The 15720-nt window shown below is 42.8% G+C and overlaps 1 protein-coding gene across 1 annotated transcript in view; it reads right to left on the bottom strand.

Moving 5' to 3' along the window:
* The window catches only part of LOC135504840 (serine/threonine-protein kinase tousled-like 2), a 28844-nt gene extending 14947 nt beyond the window's left edge, over nucleotides 1-13897 (bottom strand). Inside the window, exons 1-5 of the mRNA XM_064923733.1 lie at nucleotides 13228-13897; nucleotides 5904-5986; nucleotides 1594-1665; nucleotides 685-786; nucleotides 155-277 (exon numbers count right to left, since the gene is read on the bottom strand). Of these exons, the coding sequence (XP_064779805.1) occupies nucleotides 155-277; nucleotides 685-786; nucleotides 1594-1665; nucleotides 5904-5984 (378 nt within the window). The 5' untranslated portion in view covers nucleotides 5985-5986; nucleotides 13228-13897. The remainder of the gene's footprint in view (nucleotides 1-154; nucleotides 278-684; nucleotides 787-1593; nucleotides 1666-5903; nucleotides 5987-13227) is intronic.
* Between the last annotated feature and the right edge of the window lie 1823 nt (nucleotides 13898-15720).

The raw sequence follows: 15720 nt of genomic DNA, 5'->3' as shown, positions 1-15720 counted from the left end.
TCCAAGTTAAGGATAGGATTACTTCAACTGCCTAGTATGGAGTGGCACAACAACAGTGCGTTCTGAAATGGCAGAAGTGGATGTGAGCTGTGCCAAGGGGAGACAACTGTCTAGCCATGCCAGGTAAGGTGGGAGGCCAGGCAGGGTTGTTTACCTGAGTAGATTTGTGGCAGGATGAGGAGGAGTGGAGCAGAACAGGCTTCAGGGAGCTGGAGGAGGAGGAGAAGGGCTCGGCGGGAGCTGCTGAGCCTGTGGACGACGGACTGCCCTGCTGCACCTAATGAGATAGAAGGGGGAGAGAAATATTTCAGACGGTTCCCATCGATCTACACTGAGTGTCATGTTAGTTGTTAAGTGAGGGAGCATAAAGAGGGCTGGTGCTCACCGCCACTGGGGGGTTAGAGTGTGAGTGTTGACAGAAGGAGCGCACCAGGGGAGGGATGCCCCGCGCCAGACTGGTCGCAGGGCAACTACCACCAGCAAACTGAGTCAAAGCATGTGCGCATGAGAGAAACAGAGAGAAAGGATTGAGCCATTGAAGGATGAAAGTACAAGCACAAACAAAGAGCCTGAAGAAATGCTGTATTTCAAATCAAGCGTGTTAAAGTGCTTCACGTGAAGGTAATGAGATATCAAGACAGCCATATGTTAGAAAGCTACGCACATCATGAATTTCTCACTCACCTCAAAATAATCGCTAATTTTGTGACTTCTGGCGCCTCCCTTATCGTACTGCTCTCCTTTTCTCTTCCGGTTTCTCTGGTCACTGGGCTTCTTCTCTGGTGTCTAAGCAACGGAATCACACAGTACACACCATTGGAGGAAAGAAAACTACAGAATAACTTGTGTCCATCTTTTCTGGGTTACCTAATTTCCATTGATCGTGTGTGTGTGTGTAACTATACTTGTGGGGACACCAGAATAGTAAACAGAAAAATTTAGGTTTAGGTTTTTGGGTTAAGGTTAGGGAAAATAGTATTTTGAAAGGGACTGAATTGTGTGTCCCCACAAGGTTAGTTAAGCAAGACTGACTGTGTGTGTGTACACACGCGCCAGTGGAAGCTCCTAAGAGGAGGAAGGGGAGGACCATCCGCAGTGAATTTATATATATATATATATATATATTTTTTTTTTTTAAGTTATAACTTTATTTTATTTATCCTTCTTAGACAAAACTATAAGAAATATATTCACGTTAGCAAATTAATTGAATTAAACACACTGCTTTGCAATGAAGGTCAACAGTAGCCTCAACAGCACTCTGTAGGGTAGCACCATGGTGTAGCCGGAGAACAGCTAGTTTTCGTCCCCCTCTGGGTACATTGACTTCCTTGCAAACTGTTGGAATAATGATTACACACTAGACCAGTTAGATGCAGGGAAGAGTGTGCAAGGTGGTATTGAATGTGTCGCTGCCTGGATTACTCAAATGTTTCTCTCTACCTGTTGTAGGGACCTCATGATGGGTATAGGGAACATTTGAGTATCATGTAGTAGCCTAAACTTAGACTGAATGGAACATGAATGACAGTCAGCCAATCTGCTGTACTAGAAATAAGGCCGCCCCTGGCACACGCATGTAGTCATACTGACCTCCAGCTCCTTGTCGCTCAGAGAGCCCACGCTGCACAGGCTCTGGTTGGACGACTCATTTATTCCAGAACCCTGGAGGAAACAACAATACATTGGTCAACAAGAAAATGGATGTTAAACCCTTCTGTCCTGCAATACCTTCAGAAAGTACTCCGACCCCTTTACTTTAGCCACATCTTGTTGTGTTAGACTGAAGTTTTAAATGTATTTCTTATTTATTTTATAACCTTTTCATCCTGAATACAAAGCATTATGTTTGGGGCGAATCCAAAACAACACTTCATTGAGTACCACTGGTCATATTTTCAAGCATGGTGTTGGCTGAATAATGCTATGGGTATGCTTGTCATCGGCAAGGAATAGAGTTTTTTAGGATGAAAATAACAGAATATAGCTATAAGCACAGGCAAAATCCTACATGAAAACCTGGTTCAGTCAGCTTTCCATGAGACACTGGGAAATTAATTCACCTTTCAACAGCACAATAACCTAAATGCAAGACGAAATCTACACGAGTTGCTTTACAAAAAAAACAGTAAATGTTCCTGAATAGTCTAGTTACAGGTTAGACTCAAATCTACTTAAAACTATCACAAGACCTGAAAATGGTCTTCTAGCAAAAACCAACAACCAATTTGACAGCGCTTGAAGAATTTTTAAGAGAATAATGGGCAAATATTGTATAATCCACATGAGCACAGCTCTAAGAGCTTAACCAAAAAAGACAGCTGTAATTGTTGCCAGGTGCTTCTGCAATGTATTGACTCGGGGGTGTGAATACTTATCTAATTGAGATATTTATGCATTTCACTTTCAATACATTCACTAAAATTTATAAAAACATGTTTTTTAACTTTCTTTCTGAAGGCACTGTGTGTAAGACAGGTTAACAAAATGAGTATCACACAATAATGTATTTAAACCACACACAAATACATACAGTTGAAGTCGGAGGTTTACATACACCTTAGCCAAATACATTTAAACTCAGTTTTTCACAATTCCTGACATTTAATCAGAGTAAACATTCCCTGTCTTCAGGTCAGTTAGGATCACTACTTTATTTTAAGAATGTGAAATGTCAGAATAATAGTAGAAAGAATGTTTTACTTCATCACATTCCCAGTGGGTCAGAAGTTTACATACACTCAATTGGTATTTGGTAGCATTGCCTTTAAATTGTTTAACTTGGGTCAAATTTGTCAAGTAGCTCCCCACAATAAGTTGGGTGATTTTTGGTCCATTCTTCCTGACAGAGCTGGTGTAACCGAGTCAGGTTTGTAGGCCTCCTTGCTCGCACACGCTTTTTCAGTTCTGCCCACACATTTTCTATGGGACTGAGGTCAGGGCTTTGTGATGGCCAGTCCAATACCTTGACATAGTTGTCCTTAAGCCATTTTGCCACAACTTTGGAAGTATGCTTGGGGGTCATTGTCCATTTGGAAGACCCATTTGTGACGAAGCTTTAAACTTCCTGACTGGTGTCTTGAGACGTTGTTTCAATATATCCACAACATTTTCCCTCATGATGCCATCCATTTTGTTAAGTGCACCAGTCCCTCCTGCAGCAAAGCACCCCCACAACATGATGCTGCCACCCCAGTGCTTCACGGTTGGGATGGTGTTCTTCAGCTTGCAAGCCTCCCCATTTTTCCACCAAACATAATGGTAATTATGGCCAAACCAATTCTTGTTTCATCAGACCAGGACACATTTTTCCAAAAAGTACAATCTTTGTCCCCATGTGCAATTGCAAACCGTAGTCTGGCTTTATGGCGGCTTTGGAGCAGTGGCTTCTTATTTGCTGAGCGGCCTTTCAGGTTATGTCGATATAGGACTCGTTTTACTGTGGATATAGATACTTCTGTACCTGTTTCCGCCAGCATCTTCACAAGATCCTTTGTTGTTGTTCTGGGATTGATTTGCACTTTTCGTGCCAAAGTACGTTTATCTCTAGGAGACAGAACACGTCTCCTTCCTGAGCGGTGTGACGGCTGCGTGGTTTATACTTGCGTACTGTTGTTCGTACAGACGAACGTGGCACCTTCAGGCATTTGGAAATTGCTCGTAAGGATGAACCAGACGTGTGGAGGTCTACAATTTTTTTCTACGGTCTTGGCTGATTTCTTTAGATTTTCCCATGATGTCAAGCAAAGAGGCACAGAGTTCGAAGGTTGGCCTTGAAATACATCCACAGGTACACCTCAAATTCACTCAAATGTTGTCAATTAGACTTTCAGAAGCTTCTAAAGATATTACATAATTTTCTGGAATTTCCAAGCTGTTTAAAGGCACAGTCAACTTAGTGCATGTAAACTTCTGACCCACTGGAATTGTGATACAGTGAATTAAGTGAAATAATCTGTCTGTAAACAACTGTTGGAAAAATTACTTGTCCAAACCGACTTATCAAAACTATAGTTTGTGAACAAGAAATTTTGTGGAGTGGTGGAAAAATTTGTTTTAATGACTCCAGCCAAAGTGTATGTAAACTTCCTATTTCGTACGTACATACACACACACACACACACACACACACACACACACACACACACACACACACACAGCCAAAAGTTTGGACACCTACTCAATAAAGGATTTTTCTTCATTTTTACTATTTTCTACACTGTAGAATTATAGTGAAGACATCAAAACTATGAAATAACACATGGATTAATGTAGTAACCAAAAAGTGTTGAACAATTTAAAATATATTTGAGATTCTTCAAAGTAGCCACCCTTTGCCTTGACAGTGTTTCCCACTCTAGGCATTCTCTCAACCAGCTTCATAAGGTAGTCACCTGGAATTAATTTCAATTAACAGATGTGCCTTGTTAAAAAGTTAATTTGTGGGATTTCTTTACTTCTTAATGTGTTTGAGCCAATCAGTTGTGTTATGACATGGTCGGCGTGGTATACAGAAGATACCCCTATTTGGTAAAAGTCCAAGTCCATATTATGGCAAGAACAGCTCAAATAAGTAAAGAGAAACAATAGTCCATCATTACTTTAAGACATGAAGGTCAATCAATGCCGGACCTTGCAAGAACTTTGAACGCTTCTTCAAGTTCAGTCGCAAAAACTATCAAGCGCTATGATGAAACTGGCTCGCATGAGGACCGCCACAGGAAAGGAAGCCCCAGAGTTACCTCTGCTGCAGAGGATAAGTTCATTAGAGTACCCAGCCTCACTAACAGACACATCAACTGTTCAGAGGAGACTGCGTGAATCAGGCCTCCAAAGTCAAATTGCTACCAAGTAACCACTACTAAAGGACACCAATAAGAAGAGGCTTGCTTGGTTCAAGAAACACGGGCAATGGACATTAGACCGGTGGAAATCTGTCCTTTGGTTTGATGAGTTCAAATTTGAGATTTTTGGTTTAACCTCCATGTCTTTGTGAGACGCAGAGTAGGTGAATGGATGACCTCTGCATGTGTGGTTCCCACTGTGAAGCATGGAGGTGGTGGTGTGTTGGTGCTTTGCTGGTGACACTGTCAGTGATTTATTTAGAATTCAAAGGCACACTTAACCAGCATGGCTACCACAGCATTATGCCATCCCATCTGGTTTGTGCTTAGTGGGACTATCATTTGTTTTTCAACAGAAAAATGACACAACACACCTCCAGGCTGTGTAAGTAGGAGAGTGATGGTGCTGCATCAGATGACTTCGTCTCCAGATATCACCCGACCTCAACCCAATTCAGATGGTTTGGGATTAGTTGGACCGCAGAGTGAAGGAAAAGCAGCCAACAAGTGCTCAACATATGTGGTTCCTCCAAGATTGTTGGAAAATCATCTCCGGATGAAGACGGTTGAGAGAATGCCAAGAGTGTGCAAAGCTGTCAAGGCAAAGGGTGGCTACTTCGAAGAATCTCAAATACATTTTGGAATTGTTTAACACTTTATTGGTTACTACATGATTCCTTGTGTTATTTCATAGTTTGGATGTCTTCAGTACTATTCTACAATATAGAAAATAGTAAATAAAACAAAACAAATTAAAACACAATGAGTAGGTGTGACTTAATATGGTACAAGTCTGTCTCCCCTATTAATTTGGGGTTGGAGTGAACTTTAATTAGCAACACTGGCCCTTGGTAACATCAAGCAGTGTGGGCTCCTTGTCTTGCGGACTATTCCATTGGTGGGTGGGTGTGCATGTGTGTGGTGTGTGACCGGTGGAGTGCCTTGCCACAGAGTGCTGCTGAGACAGCTGATGATTGATAAAATGCAAACTGGATGCCAGGGCAGCACTGTCACACACACACAGAATGGATGCAGACACAATTGAATGGAGAGACAGACCTTGGCCACTCCGACTCCTGTGAAGCGAGCCTCAAGCAGCTCCTGCCGCCGAGGGTCCAGGCTGTGCAGTTCTTCCATCATGTCTACGGAGAGGAGCGAGAATGTGTTAGTTAAAGAGTACAATCTTGGTTTCATTAGTCTAGAGAATCTTGGCAAACTCTAAGCAGGCTGTCATGTGCTTTTACTGAAGAGTGGCTTCCGTCTAGCAACTACACGGTTGTCAAAACATCAAGCTAGGGAAAGTGTTCATGAAAAAGACCTTGTTGTAAGTACTAAACTCCCCTATGGGAAAAATGTATTTTGAAGAAACGATTGGACCCATTTCCGCATTTGACCGCTAGGTTTTATGGGTATTATGACGAAAACACTGGTATAAAAGACTGTACAGTATGAAGATAGAATGGGGCGGCAGGGTAGCCTAGTGGTTAGAGCATTGGACTAGTAACCGGAAGGTTGCAAGTTCAAACCCCCGAGCTGACAAGGTACCAATCTGTCGTTCTGCCCCTGAACAGGCAGTTAACCCACTGTTCCCAGGCCATCATTGAAAATAAATAATAATAATAAAATAATGTGTTCTTAACTGACTTGCCTGGTTAAATAAAGGTAAAATAAAATTTAAAAAATTAGGCAGAAGCTGCTTCTTCAATATGAATCCCCGATCACACTTGTAGGTGATGTCATGGAGATGTTGGCTTGCTAAGCTCATGCGCAGAAACATGTCTTCGGGTCTAATGGTCGTCTCGCACCGAACCCTGCGCATGTGCAGGCCATCAATTTAATTGCGCTCATTTGACATGGCCTGATGTAGCAGAGTTTGTTCATTTTAGAACATTCCATTGGTCCTCCCGGGGCACCAGGCCATGTAAAATGAACTCCACCGTCAGGGTTGCTACATTAGCAGTTTTCCTGCAAAATTGGGCTACTTTGAAAAATGTATTGGTCGCGGGTTACGGGTTTTTGGGCTACTTATAAGTTTCACAGCGCCCACCATGGCATTTCTCAATAATGTAACATTTTTATATATATATATTTCACTGTGCTGCTGACTATCAGGCGGTGAGGCTGTTGCTGAGTGAATGGTGAGCAGGGCTACCATTTCAAACAATAAAAATGTTGACTTGACGAGTCCTAGCAAATCAATTTGTGCCACTTGTGTAGCCTACCTGGAGCTATCAAACTGATTTAATAAATAGCCTATAACTTGAGAGTAATATTACATTAGCCTTGTGTTATTATGCAATTATTAACAACCATGTTTTAGTTAATTAAATTGGAAGTTATCAAAACTCTATGTGCAATTGTTAGAAGGCATTAGATTGACTTAACAGTCCAAATAGGCTACAGGTAAAAAATCTAATCTAAATACTGGCATATTCAGATCAAACATATCATTAATATTTAATTCAGTGATTGAAATTACAACCCCATCAACAGCCTATTCCAGCAGGCTGCTATTGGGAAACAAGCATTTCTTACCTTGAAATCGCCAAACTATTAATTTTGAATAAATGAGTCTTAATTTGGACTAAGCAGGCTGATAGATCATTCAGTTGACATCTTGCCTGGGTTACTGTAGACTGATGTAGGCTTATCAAGGGCTGTAGGCTACCTGCATCTATCTAAGCAAACCAAGGCAAAGTTGAATTACAATCATACACCCAGATTTTTGCCTGTAGCCTATGCCTATTGAAATGACAAGTCAATCTCGCAAAATAGAACATTTATAACTGTCGGATTTATCTAGTCATGCACATGCGCAAAAGGGACTTATTTAAGCAATAAGGCCTAGGGGGGTGTGGTATATGTCCAATATACCACGGCTAAGGGCTGTTCTTATGCACGACACGTGGAGTGCCTGGATACTGACCTTAGCCGTTGTGTATTTTCCATATATCACAAAACCCTGAGGTGCCTTATTGCTATTATCAACTGGTTACCAACGTAATTAGAGCAGTAAAAATAAGTGTTTTGGTAACCAGTTTCAGTTGAAACTGAAATGTGTCTTCTGCATTTGACCCAACCCCTCAGAATGGTGTGGGGGACTGCCATAATTGACATCCACGTCTTCAGCACCGGGGGAACAGTGGGTTAACAGATTTCTACCTTGTCAGCTTGGGGATTTGATCCTGCAACCTTTCAGTTACTGGCCCAATGCTCTAACCACTAGGCTACATTCCACCCCGGGGGGTTTTATTTTTTTTATTTTTATTTTTTTATTTCACCTTTATTTAACCAGGTAGGCTAGTTGAGAACAAGTTCTCATTTACAACTGCGACCTGGCCAAGATAAAGCATAGCAGTGTGAACAGACAACACAGAGTTACACATGGAGTAAACAATTAACAAGTCAATAACACAGTAGAAAAAAAAGGGGGAGTCTATATACAATGTGTGCAAAAGGCATGAGGAGGTAGGCGAATAATTACAATATTGCAGATTAACACTGGATTGATAAATGATCATGTACAGGTAGAGATATTGGTGTGCAAAAGAGCAGAAAAGTAAATAAATGTAAACTGTGGGGATGCGGTAGGTGAAAATGGGTGGGCTATTTACCAATAGATTATGTACAGCTGCAGCGATCGGTTAGCTGCTCAGATAGCTGATGTTTGAAGTTGGTGAGGGAGATAAAGGTCTCCAACTTCAGCGATTTTTGCAATTCGTTCCAGTCACAGGCAGCAGAGTACTGGAACGAAAGGCGGCCGAATGAGGTGTTGGCTTTAGGGATGATCAGTGAGATACACCTGCTGGAGCGCGTGCTACGGATGGGTGTTGCCATCGTGACCAGTGAACTGAGATAAGGCGGAGCTTTACCTAGCATGGCCTTGTAGACGACCTGGAGCCAGTGGGCCTTGCGACGAATATGTAGCGAGGGCCAGCCGACTAGAGCATACAAGTCGCAGTGGTGGGTAGTATAAGGTGCTTTAGTGACAAAACGGATGGCACTGTGATAAACTGCATCCAGTTTGCTGAGAAGAGTGTTGGAAGCAATTTTGTAGATGACATCGCCGAAGTCGAGGATCGGTAGGATAGTCAGTTTTACTAGGGTAAGCTTGGCAGCGTGAGTGAAGGAGGCTTTGTTACGGAATAGAAAGCCGACACTTGATTTGATTTTCGATTGGAGATGTTTGATATGGGTCTGGAAGGAGAGTTTGCAGTCTAGCCAGACACCTAGGTACTTATAGGTGTCCACATATTCAAGGTCGGAACCATCCAGTGTGGTGATGCTAGTCGGGCATGCGGGTGCAGGCAGCGATCGGTTGAAAAGCATGCATTTGGTTTTACTAGCGTTTAAGAGCAGTTGGAGGCCACGGAAGGAGTGTTGTATGGCATTGAAGCTCGTTTGGAGGTTAGATAGCACAGTGTCCAATGACGGGCCGAAAGTATATAGAATGGTGTCGTCTGCGTAGAGGTGGATCAGGGAATCGCCCGCAGCAAGAGCAACATCATTGATATATACAGAGAAAAGAGTCGGCCCGAGAATTGAACCCTGTGGCACCCCCATAGAGACTGCCAGAGGACCGGACAGCATGCCCTCCGATTTGACACACTGAACTCGGTCTGCAAAGTAATTGGTGAACCAGGCAAGGCAGTCATCCGAAAAACCGAGGCTACTGAGTCTGCCGATAAGAATATGGTGATTGACAGAGTCGAAAGCCTTGGCAAGGTCGATGAAGACGGCTGCACAGTACTGTCTTTTATCAATGGCGGTTATGATGTCGTTTAGTACCTTGAGTGTGGCTGAGGTGCACCCGTGACCGGCTCGGAAACCAGATTGCATAGCGGAGAAGGTACGGTGGGATTCGAGATGGTCAGTGACCTGTTTGTTGACTTGGCTTTCGAAGACCTTAGATAGGCAAGGCAGAATGGATATAGGTCTGTAACAGTTTGGGTCCAGGGTGTCTCCCCCTTTGAAGAGGGGGATGACTGCGGCAGCTTTCCAATCCTTGGGGATCTCAGACGATATGAAAGAGCGGTTGAACAGGCTGGTAATAGGGGTTGCGACAATGGCGGCGGATAGTTTCAGAAATAGAGGGTCCAGATTGTCAAGCCCAGCTGATTTATACGGGTCCAGGTTTTGCAGCTCTTTCAGAACATCTGCTATCTGGATTTGGGTAAAGGAGAACCTGGAGAGGCTTGGGCGAGGAGCTGCGGGGGGGCCGGAGCTGTTGGTCGAGGTTGGAGTAGCCAGGCGGAAGGCATGGCCAGCCGTTGAGAAATGCTTGTTGAAGTTTTCAATAATCATGGATTTGTCGGTGGTGACCGTGTTCCCTAGCCTCAGTGCAGTGGGCAGCTGGGAGGAGGTGCTCTTGTTCTCCATGGACTTCACAGTGTCCCAGAACTTTTTGGAGTTGGAGCTACAGGATGCAAACTTCTGCCTGAAGAAGCTGGCCTTAGCTTTCCTGACTGACTGCGTGTATTGGTTCCGGACTTCCCTGAACAGTTGCATATCGCGGGGACTGTTCGATGCTATTGCAGTCCGCCACAGGATGTTTTTGTGCTGGTCGAGGGCAGTCAGGTCTGGAGTGAACCAAGGGCTATATCTGTTCTTAGTTCTGCATTTTTTGAACGGAGCATGCTTATCTAAAATGGTGAGGAAGTTACTCTTAAAGAATGACCAGGCATCCTCAACTGACGGGATGAGGTCAATGTCCTTCCAGGGTACGCCGGCCAGGTCGATTAGAAAGGCCTGCTCACAGAAGTGTTTTAAGGAGCGTTTGACAGTGATGAGGGGTGGTCGTTTGACTGCGGCTCCGTAGTGGATACAGGCAATGAGGCAGTGGTCGCTGAGATCCTGATTGAAGACAGCGGAGGTGTATTTGGAGGGCCAGTTGGTCAGGATGACGTCTATGAGGGTGCCCTTGCTTACAGAGTTAGGGTTGTACCTGGTGGGTTCCTTGATGATTTGTGTGAGATTGAGGGCATCTAGCTTAGATTGTAGGACTGCCGGGGTGTTAAGCATATCCCAGTTTAGGTCACCTAACAGAACAAACTCTGAAGCTAGATGGGGGGCAATCAATTCACAAATGGTGTCCAGGGCACAGCTGGGAGCTGAGGGGGGTCGGTAGCAGGCGGCAACAGTGAGCGACTTATTTCTGGAGAGAGTAATTTTCAGAATTAGTAGTTCGAACTGTTTGGGTATGGACCTGGAAAGTATGACATTACTTTGCAGGCTAACTCCTCCCCCTTTGGCAGTTCTATCTTGACGGAATATGTTATAGTTGGGTATGGAAATCTCAGATTTTTTGGTGGCCAGGACTCAGACATGGCAAGGACATCAGGGTTAGCAGAGTGTGCTAAAGCGGTGAGTAAAACAAACTTAGGGAGGAGGCTTCTGATGTTGACATGCATGAAACCAAGGCTTTTTCGATCACAGAAGTCAACAAATGAGGGTGCCTGGGGACATGCAGGGTCTGGGTTAACCTCCACATCACCCGCGGAACAGAGAAGGAGTAGTATGAGGGTGCGGCTAAAGGCCATCAAAACTGGTCGCCTAGAGCATTGGGGACAGAGAATAAGAGGAGCAGGTTTCTGGGCATGGTAGAATATATTCAGGGCATAATGCGCAGACAGGGGTATGGTGGGGTGCGGGTACAGCGGAGGTAAGCCCAGGCACTGGGTGATGATGAGAGAGGTTGTATCTCTGGACATGCTAGTTGTAATGGGTGAGGTCACCGCATGTGTGGGAGGTGGGACAAAGGAGGTATCAGGGGTATGAAGAGTGGAACTAGGCGCTCCATTGTGAACTAAAACAATGATAACTAACCTGAACAACAGTATACAAGGCATATTGACATTTGAGAGAGACATACAGCGAGGCATACAGTAATCACAGGTGTTGAATTGGGAAAGCTAGCTTAAACAGTAGGTGAGACTGTCCAATATACCACAGCTAACGGCTGTATCCAGGCACACCACATTGCATCATTCTTAAGAACAGCCCATATCCATCGTATATTGGCCACATACCATACGCCCTCATGCCTTATTGCTTAATTATAGCAGTGATCATAGCAGTGAAACGAGTTAAATCAACAACCATTGATGGAAAATGACCTGGTGAGTTTAAACGGGGTGAATGATCTTTTCTCTTGCGATATACTCAAATTAGTATATTATGTCATGTCAGTTCACAAGAATTATAACTTTGATGAAAACCTAATTTTGCTTCTAAAGTAGGTACAAGTTACGTTGGTATTCCTTAACTGGCTAAATACCGTAATGGGAAAACAATTATTGTATAAAATGTGGCAATTTAGCTCGTTATCAGCCCCTTTGGGCAGGTTTTGAATGGTCATTGGATTAGAATTGTTAGCTACAACTGGCAACCCTGTTTACCATTGAGATTTCAACAAACCATTTCTTGTGGCCCTGTGCCCAAGATAATTTCGAGGGCAAATTTCTTATGACTAATGTTTTATTGTCTAAACACGGTCTAATCTGTTATGATCCACCTGGCTAAAAATGTATCCAAGACAAATAATCCTAAAACATACAGTACCAGTCAAAAGCTGACACACTCATTCAAGGGTTTTTCTTATTTCATAGTGATGATATCTTTACTATTATTCTACAATGTAGAAAATAGTACAAATAAAGAAAACCCCTCGAATGAGTAGGTGTCCAAACTTCTGACAGGTACTGTATGTAGCTAGAACATCCACTCACCCTCTCTTCGCATCAAACATGCATACAAGTTTTGTAGTTAGTTTGATAACTATATAGTTACCTAGATGGTACTCTCAAACCCAGAACTAAAATATCGTGTTATTGCGTCAGATGCTCGATTGTGTTAGCTAAATGCATCTGTCCACTAGAGATTATGGTAAACTAATCATTATATGATTGACAAAGCAATGTATGACATTATCGCTACTACTTTTTTGTCTGAGGATGCTGTCTGGTGTGGCACTCACATAGACTACACCAGACAGCATGGTGTGGCACTGTGGTGGTCTGCTGTGTATAGCATTTGCCATGTTCTTAGTTAGGCTAACTAACTAGATCTGACATTTCAGTTTCCAATGCACGGTTAACCTAACGAACCTCAGCCAGGTCCGTAACTTGTGGGTAAGTTAGCTAACCAAGTCAGTGCTAACTACTCTAGTTAGCTATAATACATAACGTTAGCTAACACCCGCTAGTACAGCCACATATTGATTGTAGGAATGGAAAAAAAGTATTACTACTTAAATTTGGCTACTAGTAGTTACAATTACGTTACTCTGTCTAAAGCACTGCTTTAATAGCTAGCTAGGCTAACTATAGTTAGTTATTGAGGAGGCTGGCTAACGTATGTAGTCAGTCGAAACAACTTTGTTTACCTGTCGCGCTATCGCTTGCAAGGTCCGTGGGGGGGGGTCTTTCAGTCCCTCGAGCACAGGCGATGCTGATGTCCCGTTGTCTCTCAAAAAGACCCTACACTTAAACACCCCCAAAAAACGTCCACTTCAGCATTGTCCATCTGTTGACTTCAGGTGACTTCTCTTTCCCTCCGAACACCAGGAGGCCGAGAATCCTCGGGGTTTCCAAGCCCGCCTTGCAAGCTGTAGCCCATGCACAAGCAACTCCCAGCTCGAGGGTTGTTGTTGTAGTTTCTTTGGAAAAGGGCCTTTCTTCTTTGGTAAAAAAAAAGTTTTAAAAAAAAGTTTAATTAATATGAAATTTGTTTTGGCGATTGAATGTCGAAATCCTTCATCTGCCGCTGAAATAATAAAACTTGCGATACATTGGTTAACATTAGATTGAATTAGCTACACAATTAGCTAGCATTCGCGAGTCATCGATGAAAGACCAGAGATGGGTGGACTAAATCCATCTGCGTGCTCGACAGACAGGGTGTGCTAGCTACCTCGCATCGACAGTCTGCTGCGGACATGACCCCGAACTCCCACCAAATTCAGTCAGATCAATTAGATTCTGAGACTGTTTATGCAATGTAAACAACAAGTGTGATGCAATGTGTTCGGTCTGAATAGAACAGGGAGGGGGAACCACTGGCTGCGTTTACACAGGCAGCCCAATTCTGATTTTTTTTTTCACTAATTGATCTTTTGACTAATCAGATCAGCTCTGGTAAAAATCCGATTTAATAATGTCTAGTGTCATTGCTTAAAAGACCAATTAGTGTGTGGGGGGGGGGGGGGGGGGATCTAAATAGGTCTGTCGTGTGTAAACGCTGCCCAAGAGAGCGCACAACCCAAACCCATAGTAGAGTGGTTGCATTTTGCATTCAAAAAATGAAGTTGTAGTGGGCCGTACATGGGCTATAGGGTGATTTAATATGCCTGAGCTCTGTCAAAGTGCTCCTGGATTACATAACCATATTAATAATGATGTTGATCAATGCTCGTCTGTCCAGACAGAATGGACTATTCCCACTACTGAGCGGCAACCCAGTATTAATAGCACAAACTCATGGCGCATCGAACTCCATCAATGCCACCCACACCCCTTCTGAATTCCTTAACTCGATGCTCTCGCAGTTTGTGCTATTAGTTCAAATAAACATAACTGCGAATTTGGACGTAGCTAGCTATTTTACAGTGAAAGCGAGGTAAATTATCGGATAAGACATGACCAATTATTTAGTATTTTCTGTCATTCTAGACTTGTATTGTAATCAGTTATGTTTATTGCATTGTCATCTTCTTCACTGGAAGTGATCTTCATTCACTCTGGACAACGTTGTTGTATGTAACGTTAACTTGCCGGCTCCTTGAAGCGTGTAGGTGTTTTAGCTACAGTAACGGTTTAAACATATACTCGCTGTTGATATAATTTAGGTAAAATGACAGTCAATAATATCAATCGTGTAAGCACATGGAAATACTTGTTAGCGAAGTATTTATTTCAGACTCAATGACTGAATTGACGGACTGTGAAACTAATTTTTCCTTAATATTAATAACGGTGTTGTGCCTATAAGCCCCCCTCCCCCCTCTTGTGAACGCGCACGGACTCAATTCTTCATTGCTGCGGATTGCTTGCTCGTTAAGATTTCTGATCACGTTCGGCTGCGTTTCATTTTATTTGTTTCGGTTTGGTCGTTGGGGATGCACGAGTAATATCTGCAGTTTTCGGTCAAACTATTGTTTCAAGTGTATAAATAAATCTCTTTGCCAAAATTCGTTGTGTCTTCCATGTCTTATTCCACTGGTAATTGTTCTGAAATGTTTATTGCTTGCCTACATTTTACTTCCTCCTCATGTTTAATATAACACACGTACATTAATTATTATATTCGGTTGCCTACCGTGAAGTTTTTTTCTATAGAAAGTATTTGACTCTGATGTGTGCCATAGAAAGTATTTGACTCTACCGTCAAAATGAAGGAAAATTAGAAGGGGGAGGATTTCGGCAGGGCTATTTTCTTGCCTGCCGAATAGGGAACAGGGAACAAGGGAATAGTATAGATTTCTTGTAAGATAATTATTTAAATACATGTGTTTTAGTGGCCATCTCGTCAGAAGTTGTATCAAAGATAACCTTGAAAGATCCATATACATTTCTATTTTTATCTACAATTATATTAAATTAGAGATGTAACATACCAGTGTTTTGGAGGAGAGTGACTGCTACTACTACAATCGACTACTCCTTCAGAACACATTCAGCAAACTGGGGAAAACATTTGATGGGCATTTCAGTTTTCCCCAACAAAATGATGTAACACTTAAGATTCTAATTTGCAAGTATACAACGACACAGCTATAATATAATGACAGTTCTGTTTTGCCTTTTAGTCAGTATACTTTCAGTAGGTTCATTGTACATTACTTATACTCTCATACTTACTTTCAAGGCAAAGACCCTAC

Source organism: Oncorhynchus masou, chromosome 18 (genome assembly GCF_036934945.1).
Source record: "Oncorhynchus masou masou isolate Uvic2021 chromosome 18, UVic_Omas_1.1, whole genome shotgun sequence".
NCBI classification, from domain to species: domain Eukaryota; kingdom Metazoa; phylum Chordata; class Actinopteri; order Salmoniformes; family Salmonidae; genus Oncorhynchus; species Oncorhynchus masou.
Note: the sequence above shows the minus strand (reverse complement) of the source record. Positions and strands in the feature narration are given on the sequence as shown.